The 18,204-nt window shown below is 38.2% G+C and overlaps 1 protein-coding gene across 1 annotated transcript in view; it reads right to left on the reverse strand.

Annotated features, from left to right (window-relative positions):
• The window catches only part of TTC23 (tetratricopeptide repeat domain 23), a 109,738-nt gene that overhangs the window by 38,223 nt on the left and 53,311 nt on the right, over nt 1–18,204 (reverse strand). Inside the window, exon 6 of the mRNA XM_008056970.2 lies at nt 16,658–16,835. Within this exon, the coding sequence (XP_008055161.2) occupies nt 16,658–16,835 (178 nt within the window). The remainder of the gene's footprint in view (nt 1–16,657; nt 16,836–18,204) is intronic.

Here is an 18,204-nt window from a genome sequence, read left to right on the forward strand (position 1 = left end):
ACGGGCAGGGGCTTGGGGAAGGGATGCCCTGTCTTCACTCCTTCTACAGCCTCAGCTGTATGCCTTTCAGTCCGAGGGCAAGAGCACTCAGATGGTACCTAAAAGCCAGCCTCTGGTGCACAGAGCAGAGTGAGAAGGATGCAGAGTGGAGCTGAAGGAGCAAATGAAAATGTTGTGTAAATGACTCAGCTCAAGCATTGGCCTCTTAGGTTTTTGATGGACTCATTTTCCTCTCTACCCTCAGCCATCTAGTCCCCCAGACATAATTCACACCTCGCCATGGCTTGCTCTGTGTCACTACTGGATCCTCAGGCTCACAGACCCATTTTGACTGTTGGGGGGGCCCTGGTCCCGTGGCGCCCATGCAGCATAGTCCTCCACTGTGCTGCCCCGCATGTTCTCACTAACCCCCACTCCTCCTGCAGTCCTTCCCTTTTTGTCCATCATCCATTGCCTGTATTAAGATGTCCTTAATGCCACTGAAATGTTATTTGAGATGTGAAAAATAGCAAGCCATCTGAATATCCATCATCAGGGAAATGACGATATTGTGGTCTATTCTACAATGATTGAATGTGAAGTACTTTATCAACATGGTTATATTTCAGACACATTCAATGAGTGCAAAAGAACAACTTGCAAATGGGAGCAACCATCACGCACCATTGATTTTGAAGTTTGTTTGTTTTTTTTTGAGGCAGAAGAGCTCCCCCAAAACTTTAGGGATTCTGTAAAAAACACAGCAGCTAAAAGTGGAACTGTTTTCACAGAAACAGGTAGAGGGGGCCTAGAAGCCCACCTGCCAGCTCCTCCCTGGCTGTTCCAGATGAATCTTCATGGAACATAAGGGCCAGGGTGACACAGACTGAGAACCACAGTGCCTACTGGGCAGCATAACCTCCCTAGGGAGTGAGGGAAAAGGCAGTTGCCAAAGCTAGTGATCAGATTATGCAATCTTTCCAAACTCGATCACTGTTCTCAATTTTGGAACCATGCTGGGAGAATATAAATACCCTGGTCTACGCATCTGAGAGCACTGAAGGAGTCAAAATCACACTTAGCAGAACTCCAGACATCCTGCTGCCTCTCCCAGCTTTCCGCAGGGGACCAGTAATGGGCACCCCCAGGGATCTGCAGCTTGGCTACATGTGCTCCTTCTTTTCATTATTTATTAGTCTCCTCAGGGCTCATGGCTCCCCCCCATGTTCTTCATTGTCTTCAATATCTTATGGTTATACTTATCAACTGTCATCCTGAAGCCGAAGAGGAATGTTTAATATCCTCAAATCTCCTGGGCTACTAGCATGTTACACTAGGTTAAAAGACAAACAAAAAAACCCCTCTAATATCCCACACTGAGCAAGGTCGTTAATTGAAAAAACAAATTCACAAGATCAATTACCTCAACCCCAGCCAAGAAACAGAGCAGCTGTTCAATTCTGTGCCTCGTATGTGTTTCTGGGGGAAACCGCTGATTCCTCCCACCAACCCAGCTGTCAATAGACACAGCTGGAGTCAGAGCTGGCAGACTCTTATCTAACTGAGTCTGTCTTCTTGGATTTGTAAAATGTGTAATATTTCTCGAAGAGAAAGCTTGATGACTAGTAAAAAGGATGAGAGAGTATCTCTATTGATGCAGGCAGACCACATCATAGGAACACCCTACCTCAAACCCTGGGAGGAGTCTGAGCATGAAATCCCAACTCTTTGAGATAGGGTGGGTCCCAGAAATTTTTTTCCCCTTACTTCATAATAATTAAGGGGTCACTGACAAAGTGAAATCTCCTTTCCTGCAGCAAAGTGGAGAGTAAGTACACAAGCAGCTCAAGATACATTTGTGGACTTAAACTAAATATATGTACTCTGGAGATGAGAACACTCATGGGGAATTCAGTAGAAGTCTTCAGCTTAGCAACGGCCAGGATCTCTTTGTAAAGCTGAGGGATAGCACTTGGGGTGGGGACAGAGTACAGGAGGGACCAACACTGATCAAGCACCTGCTTCTGCCAGGTGTGGTGCTAAGTGAATTTTACCACTTCCCAGTTTGCTTAACTTTAGAATGATCAGCGAGGGGGATGTTAACAACCCAATATCCAGAAGGGGAAATGAAGTCTCAAGGAGCTCAAGCTACTGGCTGAAGGTCACATACATGGTGGGTCAGCAGCAGAACAGAGATTCAGGCAAAGGCCTTAATTCCACATTGCATATTTTCTAGTTTTAACACCTGGTTATCAAGAGGGTAGAAGTTACAGAAAGATGATTTTCCAATCAATATAATGAAAAATATTTTGGGGTCAGAAAGATGTTGTTAAATAGTAGATTGTCCAGAAATGGAGTGGGCTGTCCTGGGGGGAGAGGCCAACATGTGGATGCCAAATCAGCTTCTGAGAGCTTTAGAGGGATGCCATGGAGAGAAAAGCACGGTAGAGCAGATGTTAGGCTGCCTTTCACCAACAGTCTATGTCTCTGCTGTGATTCAAGTTTATGCCTTAAGTCAACAGAAGTTCAAGTCCTTGTCATTGGGAGGTATGAGTTTGCTGTGCTTCTTCCATAACTGACCAACTGTGAAGCTGCATAGCTTTCTCCCTTAGCCCTGCCAAAGCTGGCCTTTCTACTCTTGGCTTTGAGCTGACACCCTTATGCAAGACAGGGTCATGTTGCAGCCCCAGGTTGCCACTTCCTTGTCTCTCCCAGATCTGCCCAGTGGGGATGCCATGTGCATACACCATGGAGGCCTGAGGAAAGACTTGGCTAAGAAAAACACAGACCCGGGAATCCCAGGGGAATTAGGTTAACAGGAATCCACTGAGGGCAGAGAGCAGTGGAAAACTGAGTTCTGAGGGCCCCGGACTAGGCCAGTTTCTTTTAATAGTCAAAGAAAGTCCCCAGTGGCAGCTCTCCAGAGGTCAGTTTTAGCTCCTCCAGAGGGCTGGGGAGAAAAAGCCCTACTCTCTGCAAGGGATAGCACCAAAATAGACATCCCAGGGGCTCATATTTTCTTCTTTTGATTGCAAGGATACAAGGGGAGACCCAAAAAACTCCGGAATTTATTTAGAAAAAATTGTGTATTTATTCTACATGTTTGCACTTGTCACCTTCAGTTAATGCAATACACCTATCAAGATGCTTTTTCTACTGGTCAAAACAGATTTTGAAAGTGTCAATTTTGATGTCTTTTAGTGCTTCTGCTGGTTTTTGTCTCACCTCTCCCACATCGGCAAAAACGATTCCCTTTGAGGACTTTTTTCATGGCGGGGGCCGGGATCATTTGTGGCAAGTGAACAAGAAGGGTGGGGCACGGAGGTCTTGCCATTTTTTGGTCAAAAACTGCACTCAGTGCAGTGTGGTCAGGTGCATTGTCACAGTGGAAGAACCAGTTACCCGTTTGCCACAACTTGGGACGTTCTTCCACAAATCATGATGCAACCTTCTCAAAACTTCTAGATAAAAAGTTGGTTGATCAATTGATCTAGAGGAACAAATTCCGATATACCATAAGGTGCCTGCCCTCTAGAAGATAATTCCATTTTGGAGGGGTTCCCCCATATTTTTTTTAAAACTTAACTCAATTTTAAATAAGAGCATTACCTGCATATAATTTTTTTAAATCTTAAGTGGCAGAAAATAATAGACAATTAAAATAAAAAAATATTCCCTCTCTCTTCTCTCTACCTGCCTCACCCTCTCTTCCTCCCACTCCCAGTTTGATTCCTTACAGCTATTCACTATGAATAGTTTCCTATTATTGGTCCAGAAATCTCACACACACACATACACACATATACACAGGATCATAAATAACCTGCACACTCCCCTCTAAGCTTCATCTCCTACAACACACAACGGCTAGACAGTTATATTGTATTTCTTTACTAACAAGTGGAGCTAAAGATTATCTTCGTATGGTTACTGACCCTTTATGTTTTCTCTTCTATAAGTGGTCTATTCCTGTTTTTTGTCCATATTTTATCTAGATTTGAAAAGAACTCTTTCTATATTTCCCTCTCTTTGACATTTATTTTTGACTTTATTTATGATACATTGTCACAAAATAGTATTCATTTTCATGCTGTCAAATTTATCATTCTTTCATTCTCTCTTTTTTCCTCCTCTCTGTCTCATCACCTATACCCATCTGTACATATGCAGAGGAAAGATGTTCAAAAGGGTCAGCACTGGTTATTTCTGGGCAGGGAGGTCCAGGGTGACTGGTGGCTCATGTCTTTGTACTTTTCTAAATGGCTTGATTTTTGAAAATATAGATCATGTATCACTTTTACAAAAAGTAGCTACTACTTAAAAAGAAACAATAATCTTCCTCTTTGTGGCATTTGGATTTATGTCATTCTTAGAAAAGTTTTATAATGATCAAGTCATAATTGCATTCTGCCTCTTTCCTAATTAAAAAAAAGGGCTAGTGTTTTCAGAGAATTTAAAAATTAAAAATAGCATCAGCCTGATTATTTATAATAAATGAAGTGCACATTATAGCAAGTACACAGCAAACAGTAAGAGCCGATCAGAAGTGCTGCCATTTGCTGAGTGCAGGCCATTTTCTGAGCATTCTGTGGCTGCCAGGAGCTACGTGTGCTCATGCAGCAGCATCACCAGGGCCTGACCAAGGCCAGTAACTTGCCTGGGGCCGGGACCCAGAGCTAGAGTTCTGATCCCAAAGCCTTTGGTAGAGCAACTGAGAAATTCAGTGATTTCGTTATACTTTGCAAATCCTAAAATTGGGAACCACTGAGTGATAGAGCTACTCTGAAAACTGAAAAGAGGGATATACAATTCAAGTGCCAGAGATGTAAAAAGCAATCTAAGCTAGTACGGCGTAAATTTATACACACACCCATAAACATACTCTCACTCATGAAGTGAAATCCTGTAATTTTTCTTTTGGGTAGGAAAATAGGTTTTATTGCCAAAATCTGCCATGAGGAGTACAGAAATAAGCACATTTGTATGGTTTTCTCACGGACCCCTGCCGCAGAGGCACGATGGGGGAATGACGGCCCTTTCATCAGTTCCTGGAACTGCTGCCTTCCTTGTGTGGTGACTCGGCAGGACTTGGTTTATTTCTATCCATTTTAATGAGTCAGTTCCTAAAATACTTTGGAACTTTTCTACATTCTACAGGAAATAAAAGATCTTTTCTCTCTGGGTGTTTCTCTCACTCCAAAGGAATGAAGAGGGAAAACAGGGAAAGTAACAAAACTTCTTTGTGTGTACATAATAAATGTTTTTTAGACATAAGATCTCTTGGAGGGCTGTGGCCACATTGTACCTCTCTGTATCATAGGTAAATCTCCTAAAGAAAAGAGAAGCATTGATAAATGTTTAATAATTACTGTTAACAAATAGAAGTAGCTTACACTGGCAGCAGGCCTAATAGTTCATAAAGCACTTTCCATTTTGAACCTCTGAGCAGTTCTGTAAAGTGGATAGAGTCTTGTAGGTTCGTGTGTATGTGTGTTTTTTAAGGAGTTAAATGGCTCGCCTATGATCAAACCAGCTGGTAAGCAGAGTAGTCTGGACTGTAACCCAGATTTTCTGACTTCAAATCCAATGTTATTTTCATTCCACAAGCTACCTCTTTAATAATCATCTGCAATTATTTATTTAAAGCACTCACCAATCTCCAATAACCTAAAAAAACAAACAACAGTAAAAGTCATTGATCAAACTTTACAAGTATTAGAAAATGAATGAATTCCTCTATAACCTGGATACAGGGAAATCCTGCTAACTTAAGACTCAAAATGCTGAAAATTCAAACACATTAAGAAAACTTATATAGCAAAAACAAATAGTATTAATAAATGAGTGGCACAAGGTTGAAGGATATAAGAAGAATATACAAAAGTTATTTGTGTTTCCATACATGAACAATCAGAAAAGTAAATTGAGGAAACACTTCCATTTGTAACAGCATCAAAAAGAGCAAAATACTTAGAAATAAATTTACCAAAAAATTATACCCTAACTACAAAACATGGTTGTAAAAAGTGATAGAAGACCTAAATAAATAGATATCCCATGTTCAATGATGGAAATATTTAATATTGTTAAGATGTTAATACTTTCCAAATTGAAATACAGAATCAGTGCCATCTCTTCCAGAATCTCAGCTGTTTTTTTGTTTGTTAGTTTGTTTTGCAGAGATTGATAAGCTGATTCTAAAATTCATACAAAAATACAAGGGTCCCAGAATAGCCAAAACAATCTTTAAAAAGAAGAACAAAGTTAGAGATTCACACTTACTGATTTCAAAACTCACTACAAAACAATCGAGACAATGAGGTACTGACATAAGGATAGGCATACACGTCAATGGAATAAAATTGAAAGTCTAGGCTGGGCGCAGTGTCCCATGCCTGTAAGCTTAGCACTGTGGGAGGCTGAGGTAGGTAGGTTACTTGAGCCCAGGAGTGTGAGACCAGCCTGGGTAACATAGGAAAACCTCATCTTTACAAAAAAGAAAAAAATTAGATGGGAGTGGTGGTGTGTGCCTGTAGTCCCAGTTACTTGGGATACTAAGGTGAAAGAACCGCCTGAGCCCAGGAGGTCGAGGATGCCATGAGCTGTGATCATCATGATCAGGCCACTGCACTCCAGCCTGGGTGACAGAGTAAGACCCCCAACTCAAAAAAAAAAAAAAATTGAAAGTCTAGAAATAAAGACTTACATTTATAGTCAATTGATTTTGACAACGGTGTCAAGATAATTCAATGATGATAGGATAGTCCTTTCAATAAATAGTGCCGGTACATTTGAAAAAAAAGAAAGTGGGACCCCCTACCTCACACCCTATAAAAATATTAACTCAAAATTGATCAAAGACCTAAGTGTAAGAGTTAAAATCTCATAGAAGAAAACATAGCTACATGCCTCCGTGAACTTAGATTAGGCTATGGCTTCTTAGATGCAATACCAAATGTATAAGCAAACAATCAAACAAACAAACAAAAACACACAAAAGTTGAACTTAATCAAAGCTAAAAACTTCTGTGTCAAAGGATACTATCAAGAAAGTGAAAAGAACACACAGATTGGGAGAACATACTTACAAATCATATCTGATAAGGATATAGTATCTGGTCTTCGGATTATATAAATAACTCATCAGTCAACCATTTAAAAAAAACTCTATTAAAAATATGCAAAGAATTTGAATAAACCTTTCTCCCATAAAGACATACAAATAGCCAATAAGCATTTTAAAAGATGTGCTTCATCATTAAAAAGACAGACAGTAACAAGTGTTGGTGAAGATGTTGAGAAACTGAAACTCATAAATTGCTGGTGGGAATGGAAAATAGTGAGGCTGCCTTGGAAAACACCTTGGAAGTCCCTCAAAAAATTAAGTACAGAGTGAACAACATCTAACCTTATATCAAAGACAACCGAAAATATATTTCCATACAAAACCTTGTAAATGAATGTTCATAGCAGCATTATTCATAGTAGTCAAAAACTGTAAACAACTAAAATGTCCGTCAGCTGATGGATGGATAGACAAATGTGGTATATCTATGTAGTGGAATATTATTCAGCCATAAAAAGGAATGAAGTATTGCCTCATGCTAAACATGGATGGACCCTGGACACATTATGCTAAATGAAAGAAGTCAGACACAAAAGGCCATGCATTTTATGATTTCATTGATATAAAGTGGCCAGAATAGGTAAATTCATAGAGATAGTAAACTGGTAGTTACCAGAAGATGTGGAGGAGGAGAGAATGGGGAATGACTGCTAATGGGTACAGAGTTTCTTGAAAATATACTGGAATTAGATAGTGGTAATGGTTACAAAACTTTATGAATATGATAAAAATCACTAAATTTTCCACTTTGAGTACATTTTATGGAATATAGATTATCTCAATAAACAGTATAAGCAAAAAAATTTTTTAATGACAAATTGGGTGGAAACATTTACAACATACGAGAGGGAGCCCCCAAAAACCTAGAATTTATTTTCAAAAAATTTTTATTTAAAAAAATTATTTTTACATGTCTAAAGTTCAGTCACCTTCAAAATACTCTCCATTTGATGCAATACATCCATCAAAATGCCTTTTCCACAACTCAAAAGTTTTTGAACTTGTCAATTTTGATGCCTTTTAGTGCTTCTGCCATTTTTTGTTTCACCTCTTCCACACTGGCAAATGTTTCCCATTGAGAACTTTTTTTCATCCAAGGAAACAAAAAGAAGCCACTTGGGGCGAGATGAGCTGAAACAGGGAGGGTGGAGCATGGGAGTCATGTCTTTTTTGGTCAAAAACTACTGAACATTCAGCACTTGTGGGTAAGTGCACTCGTAAATCACCCATCATGAAATGGGCAAATGCATTGACATGATCTCCAAAAAAAAATTCACCGAAGTTGAACACAGCCTCTCCTACCAATGCTAGCTGGTACACTGATGCTGATGGGCTCCTAGAACACTTACCTAGCAAGGGATGCCTGTACTGCAAAGGGCCTGCACTCCAAAAAATAATTCCATTTTTTTGGAATTCCCCTCTTGTATGTCATAAATAAAGGGGCAATATGTGTAAGATAAAAAGTACTTTTAGCAGTTAAGGAAATTAGACTAAAATCATATTTAAATGATATGAATAATTCTCAAAAAAGGCAATTCGCAAAACTACATTAAAGTTTCTTAAATATATGAAAAGTTACACAACTCCTTTTTAAAAAATAGAAATGCAAATTAAAACTATCCTGGGATGTCATTTTTTACCCATCAGATTGGAACTAATTCAGAAGCTTAACAATACACTTTTTTGGAACAGGTTGTGGAACATATATTGCTAGCAGAAATACAAATGGTACAAGCCCAATTACAAGGTAATTTGGCAATATAGTACTTAATTCCAGTAAGTTAAAACTACCAATAATGTTTTATAGTAGATAAAACTAATAATACAGGCTCCCTTTGAGCTAATAGTCCCACATCTGGGAATTTACTCTGAAGATACAATACAAAAATAATACAAAAATAATTGCAAAAGATTGAAACATATCTAAATGTACCTAAATTGGAAACTATTTGGGAAAAAAAGTGCATACATAAAATATATGATTATACATTTATACACGTAAGTAAGGAAGATTTCTATGAACTGCTATGAAGTCTATAGTATAAAGATTTCCAGGATAGGGTATGGTGGCTCACATCCGCAATCCCAATACTTTGGAAGACTGAGGTGGAAGAATTGCTCGAGCCCAGGAGTTGAGACCAGCCTGAGCAACACAGTGAGACATTATCCACAAAAAATTAAAAATAAAAATTATCCAGGTATGACGGTGTGTGCCTATAGTCCCAGTTACTCAAGAGGTTGAGATTGAAGGATCACCTGAGCACAGAAGGTTGAGGCTGCATTAAGCTGTGATGGTGCCACTGTACTCCAGACTGTGCAGCAGAGTGAGAGCCCTGCCTCAAAAAACAAAAAACCTAGGATACATTGTTATGTGAAAAAAGGAAACACACAAACGACAAACAAATGACTTAGTAGGGAGAGAGAAGGACATTTCTTAACATCAGAATGCTAACTGGTAAGTGTAGATAAAATGGTAGAATGGAAAATAATCATTTTACAGCCATCACAATTAAGAATGATTCGCGAAAGACTCATCAATGGATGCTAATTTCTATGAGAAGTAGGGTATTTATATGGTCGTCAAATGTCTCTCTATAGAATGCTTATTAGCTACAAGGGGAAAAATAGTTCTATATAGTGGAGAAACTGTACACTACCATGAATGGGTGATGAAAATTAATGTCACCAATTGTGTCTCTGAATGCAATACCCCAAGAAGACACAATATCCTTTTATAGTATTCTATCTGGGCATGTGTCACTCATGAGGAAACATCAGATAAACCCAGACTGAGGAACAGTTTATCAAACAGCTGACCTATATTCTTCAAAAAGTTCAATGTCATAAGAGATAAAGAGCCTTATGTTCTAGAATAAAGGAGACCAGAGTCATGACAACTAAATGTAATATGTGATCCTAGATTGGATCTCTATTGAAGGAAAAAAATTACCATAAAGGACAGAATTAAGACAATTGACAAAATGGAATACGACCTATAACAATGTTAAATTTCCTGAATTTGGTAACTGTATATGGTTATGTAAGAGACTTTCCCTGTTCTTATAAAACATACACTGAAGTAGCCAGGGATCAAGAGACGTGATATATTTAACATATTTTCAAGTGATTAAAAATGTAAATTATCTCTCTGAATATTTGTGTATGTGTATATATGTGTGTGTGTATATATATAGACATATATACATGTGTCTATACAGATAGATAGATAAAACGAATGTGACAAGACATGCTAAAATGGTGAATTGGCCCCACAAACAAAAGGTAGTACATAACTCATTTCCTATTCCCATAGTGCTTAAGAACTCCTGAGAGTGATAAGATCTCATATGCTAGGCCACATTTATATTTAAATCCCTTGCTGCTTCCTGCTTTTAAACATCTGTACTTCTTTCTCTAAGCCAGTGTTTCTTAAACCGTGGCCTGGGGAACACTAAATAGTGTTTCACAGACTTATTAGACCCACTCTTGATTCACAATCCAAATTGACATAATATACTATAAAACCATGTGTACATAAATTGGTTTGATTTTAACTTAATATATTTTCATTTTATTCAACCAAAAACTTTTCTAGGAAGACCAGTGAGCTCTCACAACATGCTAGTCTCCTAAGGAACACAGTTTGGAGAATGCTTCTTTAAACTAAACTCAAATCTTTGAATGCATACTGTTGGTGTCGGGTTTTTTAAGTCATCTTTCATTTCAATGTATTCTGTAGGAGTAATGGACCTTGCTGGATGACTCTGAGCATATTATTACTGATGTCTTTCTTTGAACTTCAGGAACTGGTAGAGCAAAGGTAGAACCAAGACACTAAGTATAAATCTGGGTTTAGTCATGAAAAATTTAGGGGATAACCTTCAAAAATTAATTAATGTAATCTAGCACATCAACAGGATAAAGAAGGAATCCACATAATCATATCAATAGATACAGAAACAGCATTTGGCAAAATCTAACACTGATTCATGATTAAAAAAATCTTAGTAAAATACAAATAGAGGGGAACTTCCACCACTTGGTAAATAATACCCACAAAAAGCCTACAGCTAACATCATACTTAATAGTGAAAAACCAGAAGCTTTTCCACTAAGATCAGGAAAAGGCAAGAATGTGCCCTCTTACCACTGCTTTTCAATATTGTACTGAAGTTCCTAGCTAATGCAATAATACAAGAAAAGGAAAAAAAAAGGTATATACAGAGGAAAGAAAGAAACAGAACTGTCTTTGTTTGCAGATGACATGATTGTCTATGTAGAAAATCCAAAAGAACTGACCAAAACAAAAAGGGACTCCTAGAACTGATAGGAACTGTAAGCAATTATAGCGTGGTTACAGAATATAAGGTTAATATATAAAAGTCAATCATTTTCCTTTATACCAATAATTAACATGCAGAATTTGAAATAATATCATTTATATTAGCATCCTCCAAAGTGAAATACTTAGGTATAAATCTAACAAAATATATGCAAGAGCATTTGAGAAGAACTATAAAAATCTAATGAAAGAAATCAAAGAAGAGCTAAAGAAATGGCAAGATAGTCCAGGATAGGGAGAACTTAATATTGTCAAGATATCAGGTCTTCCCAACTTGATCTATAGATTCAATGCAATCCTAATCAAAATCCCAGTAAGTTACTTTGTGAATACTGACAAACTGATTCTAAAGTTTGTATGGAGAGGCAAAAGACTCTGAATAACTAACAGAATAGGGAAGGAAAAGAACAAAATTCGAGGATTAACACTACCCAACTTTAAGACAAAGCTACAGTAATCAAGACAGTGGGGTATTAACAAAAGAATGGACAAGTAGATCATGGAACAGCATAGAGAGCCCAGAAAAAGATTACATAGTCAATTCATCTTTAACAAAGGAAAAAAGGTAATACAGTGAAGACAAGATAGTTTTTTCAACAAATGGTGCTGAAACAATTGGGCATCCACATGCAAAAAAAAAAAAAAAAGAAAGAAAGAATACATAGAGCTTACACTTTTCATAAAAATTAACTCAAATGGATCACAGACCTAAATTTAATATGCAAAACTATAAAACTCCTAGAAAATAACACAGGAAAAAAATCTAGATAGCCTTGGATTTAGTGATGACGTTTTAGATATAGATACATCACCAAAGGTACAATCCATGAATGACAGAAATGATAAGCTGTACTTCATTAAAATTAAAATTTTCTGCTCTGCAAAAGACACTGTCAAGAGAATAAAAAGAAAAGCCTCAGACTGGAAGAAAACATGCACAAAAGATATATCTAATTAAAGACAGTTATCCAAAATTTGCAAAGAACTTTAAAAAAACTCAACGATAAGAAAATAAATAAACTGATTTAAAAAACTGTCCAATAAGCTTAACAGACACCTCACCAAAGAAGATATACAGATGGCAAAAATGCCCATGAAAAGATGCTCCACATCATATGCCATTGGAGAAATGCAAATTAAAATAATGAGATACCACTGCCCACCTATTAGAATGGCCAAAATCCAGAATATTGAAAACATCTAACACTGGCAAGGATGTGGATGACAAGAACTTTCATTCATTGCTGGTGGGAATACAAATGGTACGGCCACTTTGCAAGACAGTTTGGTGATTTCTTATAAAACTAGGGGTTGCCAGAAGTCAGGGGAAGAAAAGGATAAATAGGTAAGGCACAACCGTTATCTCTATAATAAAAAAAAAAAAAAAAAAAGGAGAAGCACAGAGGAGTTTTAGGCAGTGAAACCACTATATGATAGTATAAAGGTGACTAGATGCTATTATATGCTTGTTCAGATAGTACAGAGTGTACAACCCCAAGAGCAAACTCTAATGTAAACTATGGACTTTTGGGTGATCACGTCACAAAAGTGAGACTCTGGTGGTGAATGTTGATAATGGGAAAGGATGTACATGGAGGGGAAGAGAGTGTATGGAAAATCTTATGTTCTGTTCAATTTTGTTGTGAATGTAAAACTGCTAGAAAAAATATGTTAAAAATTTTGAGGGATATGGGGTAAGAAAAAAATTTCAAATTAAAGTAAATTTGAGACTCAATTCTGTAAAATGAAAGCCAAATAATGAAAAAAAAAACCCCAGCAAAGTTGGTGTGAAACTAGCTCAATTAAACAAAAAAATCAAAGAAAAAGCAACCTCTAGTGGCACAGTGAATCAAAACACCCTTTGGCAAAATATCAATATGAATAAAGAACTGTAAAATATTCACACTCCTCCTCTCAGGGGTTTAACTCCTAGACATTTACCTCAGCAAAATAATTCAAGAAAAAAGTTTTGTATAAGAATATGTAGGCTGGGCACGGTGGCTCAGTCTATAATCCCAGAATTTTGGGAGACTGAGGCAGAGGATTGCCTGAGCCCGGGGGTTTGAGACCAGCCTGGGCAACTTGGTGAGACCTTGTCTCTATAATAAATCACAAAAACTACCCAGGTGTGATGGTGTGTGTCTGTAGTTCCAGTTACTTGGAAGGCAGAGACGGAAGGATCACCTAAGCCCAGCAGATCGAGGCTATGGTGGCTGTCAGCATGCCTCTGCACTCCTGCCTAGGTGACAGGAGTGAGACACCAACTCAAAAACAAACAAACAAACAAACAAATAAAAAGAATATTCAGAATTACTGATGCTAACAAAAAAAATTGCAAACCTGCCAGTGTTCCCATGCTCAGTCAGCTGTGCCATGGGCCCACAGTAACCTAAGCCAGAAACCTGGCAAAAAGCTGGACTCCCCCGCAATATTTGCACAACTCCCCAAGCTTGTCATGTCTACTCTCCACACATCTCTCAGATTTGTCTACATGTTTCTATTTCCACCAGAGCCCCCTGAGTCTAGGCCATCACCATGCCCTGCCTGGGCTGCTATGGCCATCATCTCTGAGTTATCTCCCTGCTTGTCTCTCTACCATCCAGTCTATTCTCCAGACTGCAGAATGATCCTTCTAGACTGATAATCTGATGATGTCATTCTCTCTGCTTGGAAGCCTTCAACTGGTCTTAGGAGGAAGCTCATATTCCTTACCCTGACTTTCAACACCTACCTAAATGACACCCATTTGTTGCTCCCACCATTCCCATTGCCCAAGCATAGGAAACTTCTTGCAGTTCCCTAAATGTGTCAGGTTTCACCTCACCTTCTGACTTTACTGTGTGCTCTGCTCTCCTGCCTTGGCTCGTCTTTCCCAAAAAGATCTTCATGTTTTTTGAAACTGCTATCTACATTTATTATCATTGCTTCGTCACATCTCACTTGCTAAACAATCTGGTTTCTGTCCTCATCATAGTCCCAATATTCCCCTCAACAAAGTCATCAAAGAGAGAAAAAGAAAAGAAAAATAACAGAAAAGGAAAGAGAAAATATTTAAAATATCCATATGTAGCACTATGTATCAGGCCCTGTACTAAGCTCTTTACAAATATGAACCCATTTGTCCTCTCTGGAACTCCATGTCCTCCAAACCAGCAAAAGGTATCAAAAAGGTGACAGAACATCCCTTTCCTTTTTACTTTCCTGCCTATTTTTCTGGCATTCTCTATTTCAATTGCCAGGTTATTCTTTGTTACTTCACCAATGAATACTAAAGTTCCTCAGGAATCTATCAGTTCTTTTCTCCCTCCATCAACTCTCCCAAGGTGATCTCATTTTCTCTTAGGGCAATCACTCTGTAAGTGGATGACTTTCTGACCTATATTCTGAGCTCCAGTATAGATTATCTAACTGCCTGGCTGTCATTTCCACCGTGTGCCTGGGAGGTATCTTGGACTCATCATCCAAAATGGAGCTCACCATGATTCAATCACACCTGCTCCCTGCTGAAAACTGTATAAACTCCACTCAATTATCCAGAGGGAAACCTGGGAGTCATCTTTGCCTCCTCCCACTTTCTCCCATGTCCAACCAATCTCCACATCCTATCAATTCTACCTCCTAAATCTTGCTCAAATCCATCTACTTCTCCTTATCCCTGCTATCTTCATCCTAGTTCAGGCCATCATGATTTTCAGCATTGGCTACGTTAATAATTTGCTAACTGGTCTCTCTATGTCCACTCTTTGGCACAAGCTCTTCCATCTATTCTCTACGTGTCAGCCAGAACAATCTTTCTAAAAATGCTGCTTCTGAATCTGGCCTAGGCTATTTATTGGTTGTGTACTCCTGGAATTATTACTCAATCTTTCTAAGTTTTGAATTCCTTGTGTGTAAATTGAATATAAAAACATGATACAGGGTGGTAGTAATTATTAAAAGAGATAATCCAGATACTGTGAGAAAACAGGGCATCCTACCAAGCTGTGTGTAGCATAAGTTGTCAGACAAATTTTAAAAGAAATAACAATAAAGTAGCCTCAGTATCATGTCATTATATCTTATTTCATATAACAGGAATGGGTTAGTCTATATCTTACAACTTTTATAGGAAAAAATTCTCAGAAAAATTTTTCAAGGTGCTTTTCACATGTAATATGGTACAAAGGCAAACTCACTGTGATGGCTAATTTTGTCAACTTGGCCAGTCTATGGTACCCAGTTGCTTGGTAAAACACTAGTCTAGTGTTGCTGTGAATATACAGTATTTTGCACACGAGAGTAACAATCACAATCAATGGACCTTAAATCAAGGAGATTGCTCTCAATGAGTAGGCTTCATCTAATCAGTTCAAGACCTAAAGAGCAAAAAATCTGAGGTTTCCTGGAAAGAAGAAATTCTGCTTTAAGACTGTAACACAGAAATCTTGTCTGAGTTTCGGCCTGCCAGCCTGCCCTGTGAATTTTAGACTTTCCAGCCCCCAAATCACATAAGTCAGTTCCATAAAAAAAGTTTCCCTTTCTCTCTCTACATATGTTAGTTCTGTTTCCCTGGGGAACTCTAACTGACACACTCACTAAGGAATCTTGTAACAATCAAATAGAATAGCAGCTAACAGATACAATTCTAAGTGGCTTCAGGTAAAGATTTTGGAACGTAGTAAAAAAAAAAAAAAGGCATCCTAAGCAGTCCAATAACATAAGCTCTAAATAAATAAATATTAAAGGATAAAGAAACTTTGTCTCAGAAATAATATTTATGGCTGGGCATGGTGGTTCATGCCTGTAATTCCAGTGCTTTGGGAGGCTGAGGTGAAAGGATCACTAGAGGCCAGGAGTTTGAGGCAGCAGTAAAATAAGATTGCGCCACTGCACTCCAGCCTGGGCAACAGAGTGAGACCCTGCTTCTAAAAATAAAATAACAAATAAAATAAATAATACATAAATTATGCACATGATCTGAGAAAAACCACCTTTATGGAGTCTCAGCCTGTTTGTGGTATGTGTAACTGTAACAAGGGACCAGTATCAGCACTCACCGACTCAGCCCATCCAATAAGAAAATCTTTGCCGAACATCTACTCTAGGTCAAGTGATGTACTTATCTAAAGCAAATGACAAAGACAGGCATTTTCAGAGCTGCCACATCACTTTGGGTGTATAAAAAGCACTGGGTTTAGAGCAGCTTTGGGGGCTAGTATGTTGCCGCTTACCTGTAGGAAGTGGTTGATGGATGTGTCATGGAATCCCAGGGCTTGCTCTACACCTGCTAATTCCCTCAGTACTGGTACGCACTCAAGACTCTTTTCACCTTTACTGATTTCCACATATTCCAAAGCCTCTTGATAGTGGGGCAAAGCTTCTTTCGATTTCTTTTGACCTTGATACACCCTAAAAAATCAAAGAGATTATTTTTTAAATAATTAAGATAGAAAATACTGAAAATACAGATGACTTAGTGATTAGGATTTGACTCTCTGATCTCTGGTGTCTGGGTTTGTTTCCTCACTTGCTAAACATTTCCTCCAAGAAGCAGTAGGGCACAGTGGTCAACAGGATGGACTTTGGAACTGCTAAGAGGTTCAACTCCTGGCTCCACCACTTACTAAATGTATGACCTTCAAGTTGCTCAAGTTTCCTCATCAGTAACTTAAGGATAATGACAGTGCCCTCTTCACTGGATTATGATAAAGATTAAAATAATTAATAGTCATAAAAGACATCTAGAATAGTCTGTGACCCATAGCTATATAGACATTGGCTTAAAAACATATAAAAAACTTAACTAAACAACAATAGCAACCATAAAGGATGCTGAGATGCTCACAACTGAGCTACTGAGAAATTTAAGTAATTTCCCAATGTTGGGGAGAATATGAAACATTCATTAACTGTTGAGGAGAATTTATATTCTGACTTCTATATCAAAATTACACACACACACACACACACACACACAGACACAATTCTGTTAATCTACTTCTAGAAATTTATCTTAAAGAGTTACTCTGGCAGGGCAAGAAGATACCTACAAGAATGTTTACCTTAGCATTCTCTATAATGGTACAGAAGTACAGAGCACTTAAAATGCACCAATAGGAAACTAAGCCAGTTACTGTAAGTACACCTATACTGTAGAACACCATGTAGCCATTAAAGTTAATGCTGATTCATAGTTATTGACCCAGAAGTAGATCCATTTTATATTCCTCAGCAAAAAGGCAGGTTACAACAACAATATTTTGCATATCATCTCCTGCATATGAACATTTTATATCTAATCTCCATGTACACATATACAGAGAGAGCTGGCAAAAGAATGGTCACTAAAATGTTAAGAATAGTTTCCTCTAAGCAGTTGGATTGTAATTTTACTTTTATATCTGTTTTTTAAATTTTCCTCTATAATACTATATATTACTTTTATATCATAAAATGCTAATTTAAAAATTATAACTAAAGGTGACAGTGGGAAAATATTCCTATAGCTTCTTAGGATAAGAATCTCTTATCTAAAAAAAAATGTATCCTTGCCAGACTCGGTGGCTCAGCCTGTAATCCCAGCCGAAGTGAGTGGATTGCCTGAACTCGTGGGTTCGAGACCCGCCTGGGCAACTTGGAGAGACCTCATCTCTACAATAAATCAAAACTTAGCTGGGCATGGTAGTGTGCACCTGTAGTTCCAGCTACTTGGAAGGCTGTGGTGGAAGGATCGCCGGAGCCCAGCAGGTCGAGGCTGCAGTGGCCGGGAGTGGACACT

Source organism: Carlito syrichta, unplaced genomic scaffold (assembly GCF_000164805.1).
Source record: "Carlito syrichta isolate Samal-C Ts95f unplaced genomic scaffold, Tarsius_syrichta-2.0.1 Scaffold302587, whole genome shotgun sequence".
NCBI classification, from domain to species: Eukaryota; Metazoa; Chordata; class Mammalia; order Primates; family Tarsiidae; genus Carlito; species Carlito syrichta.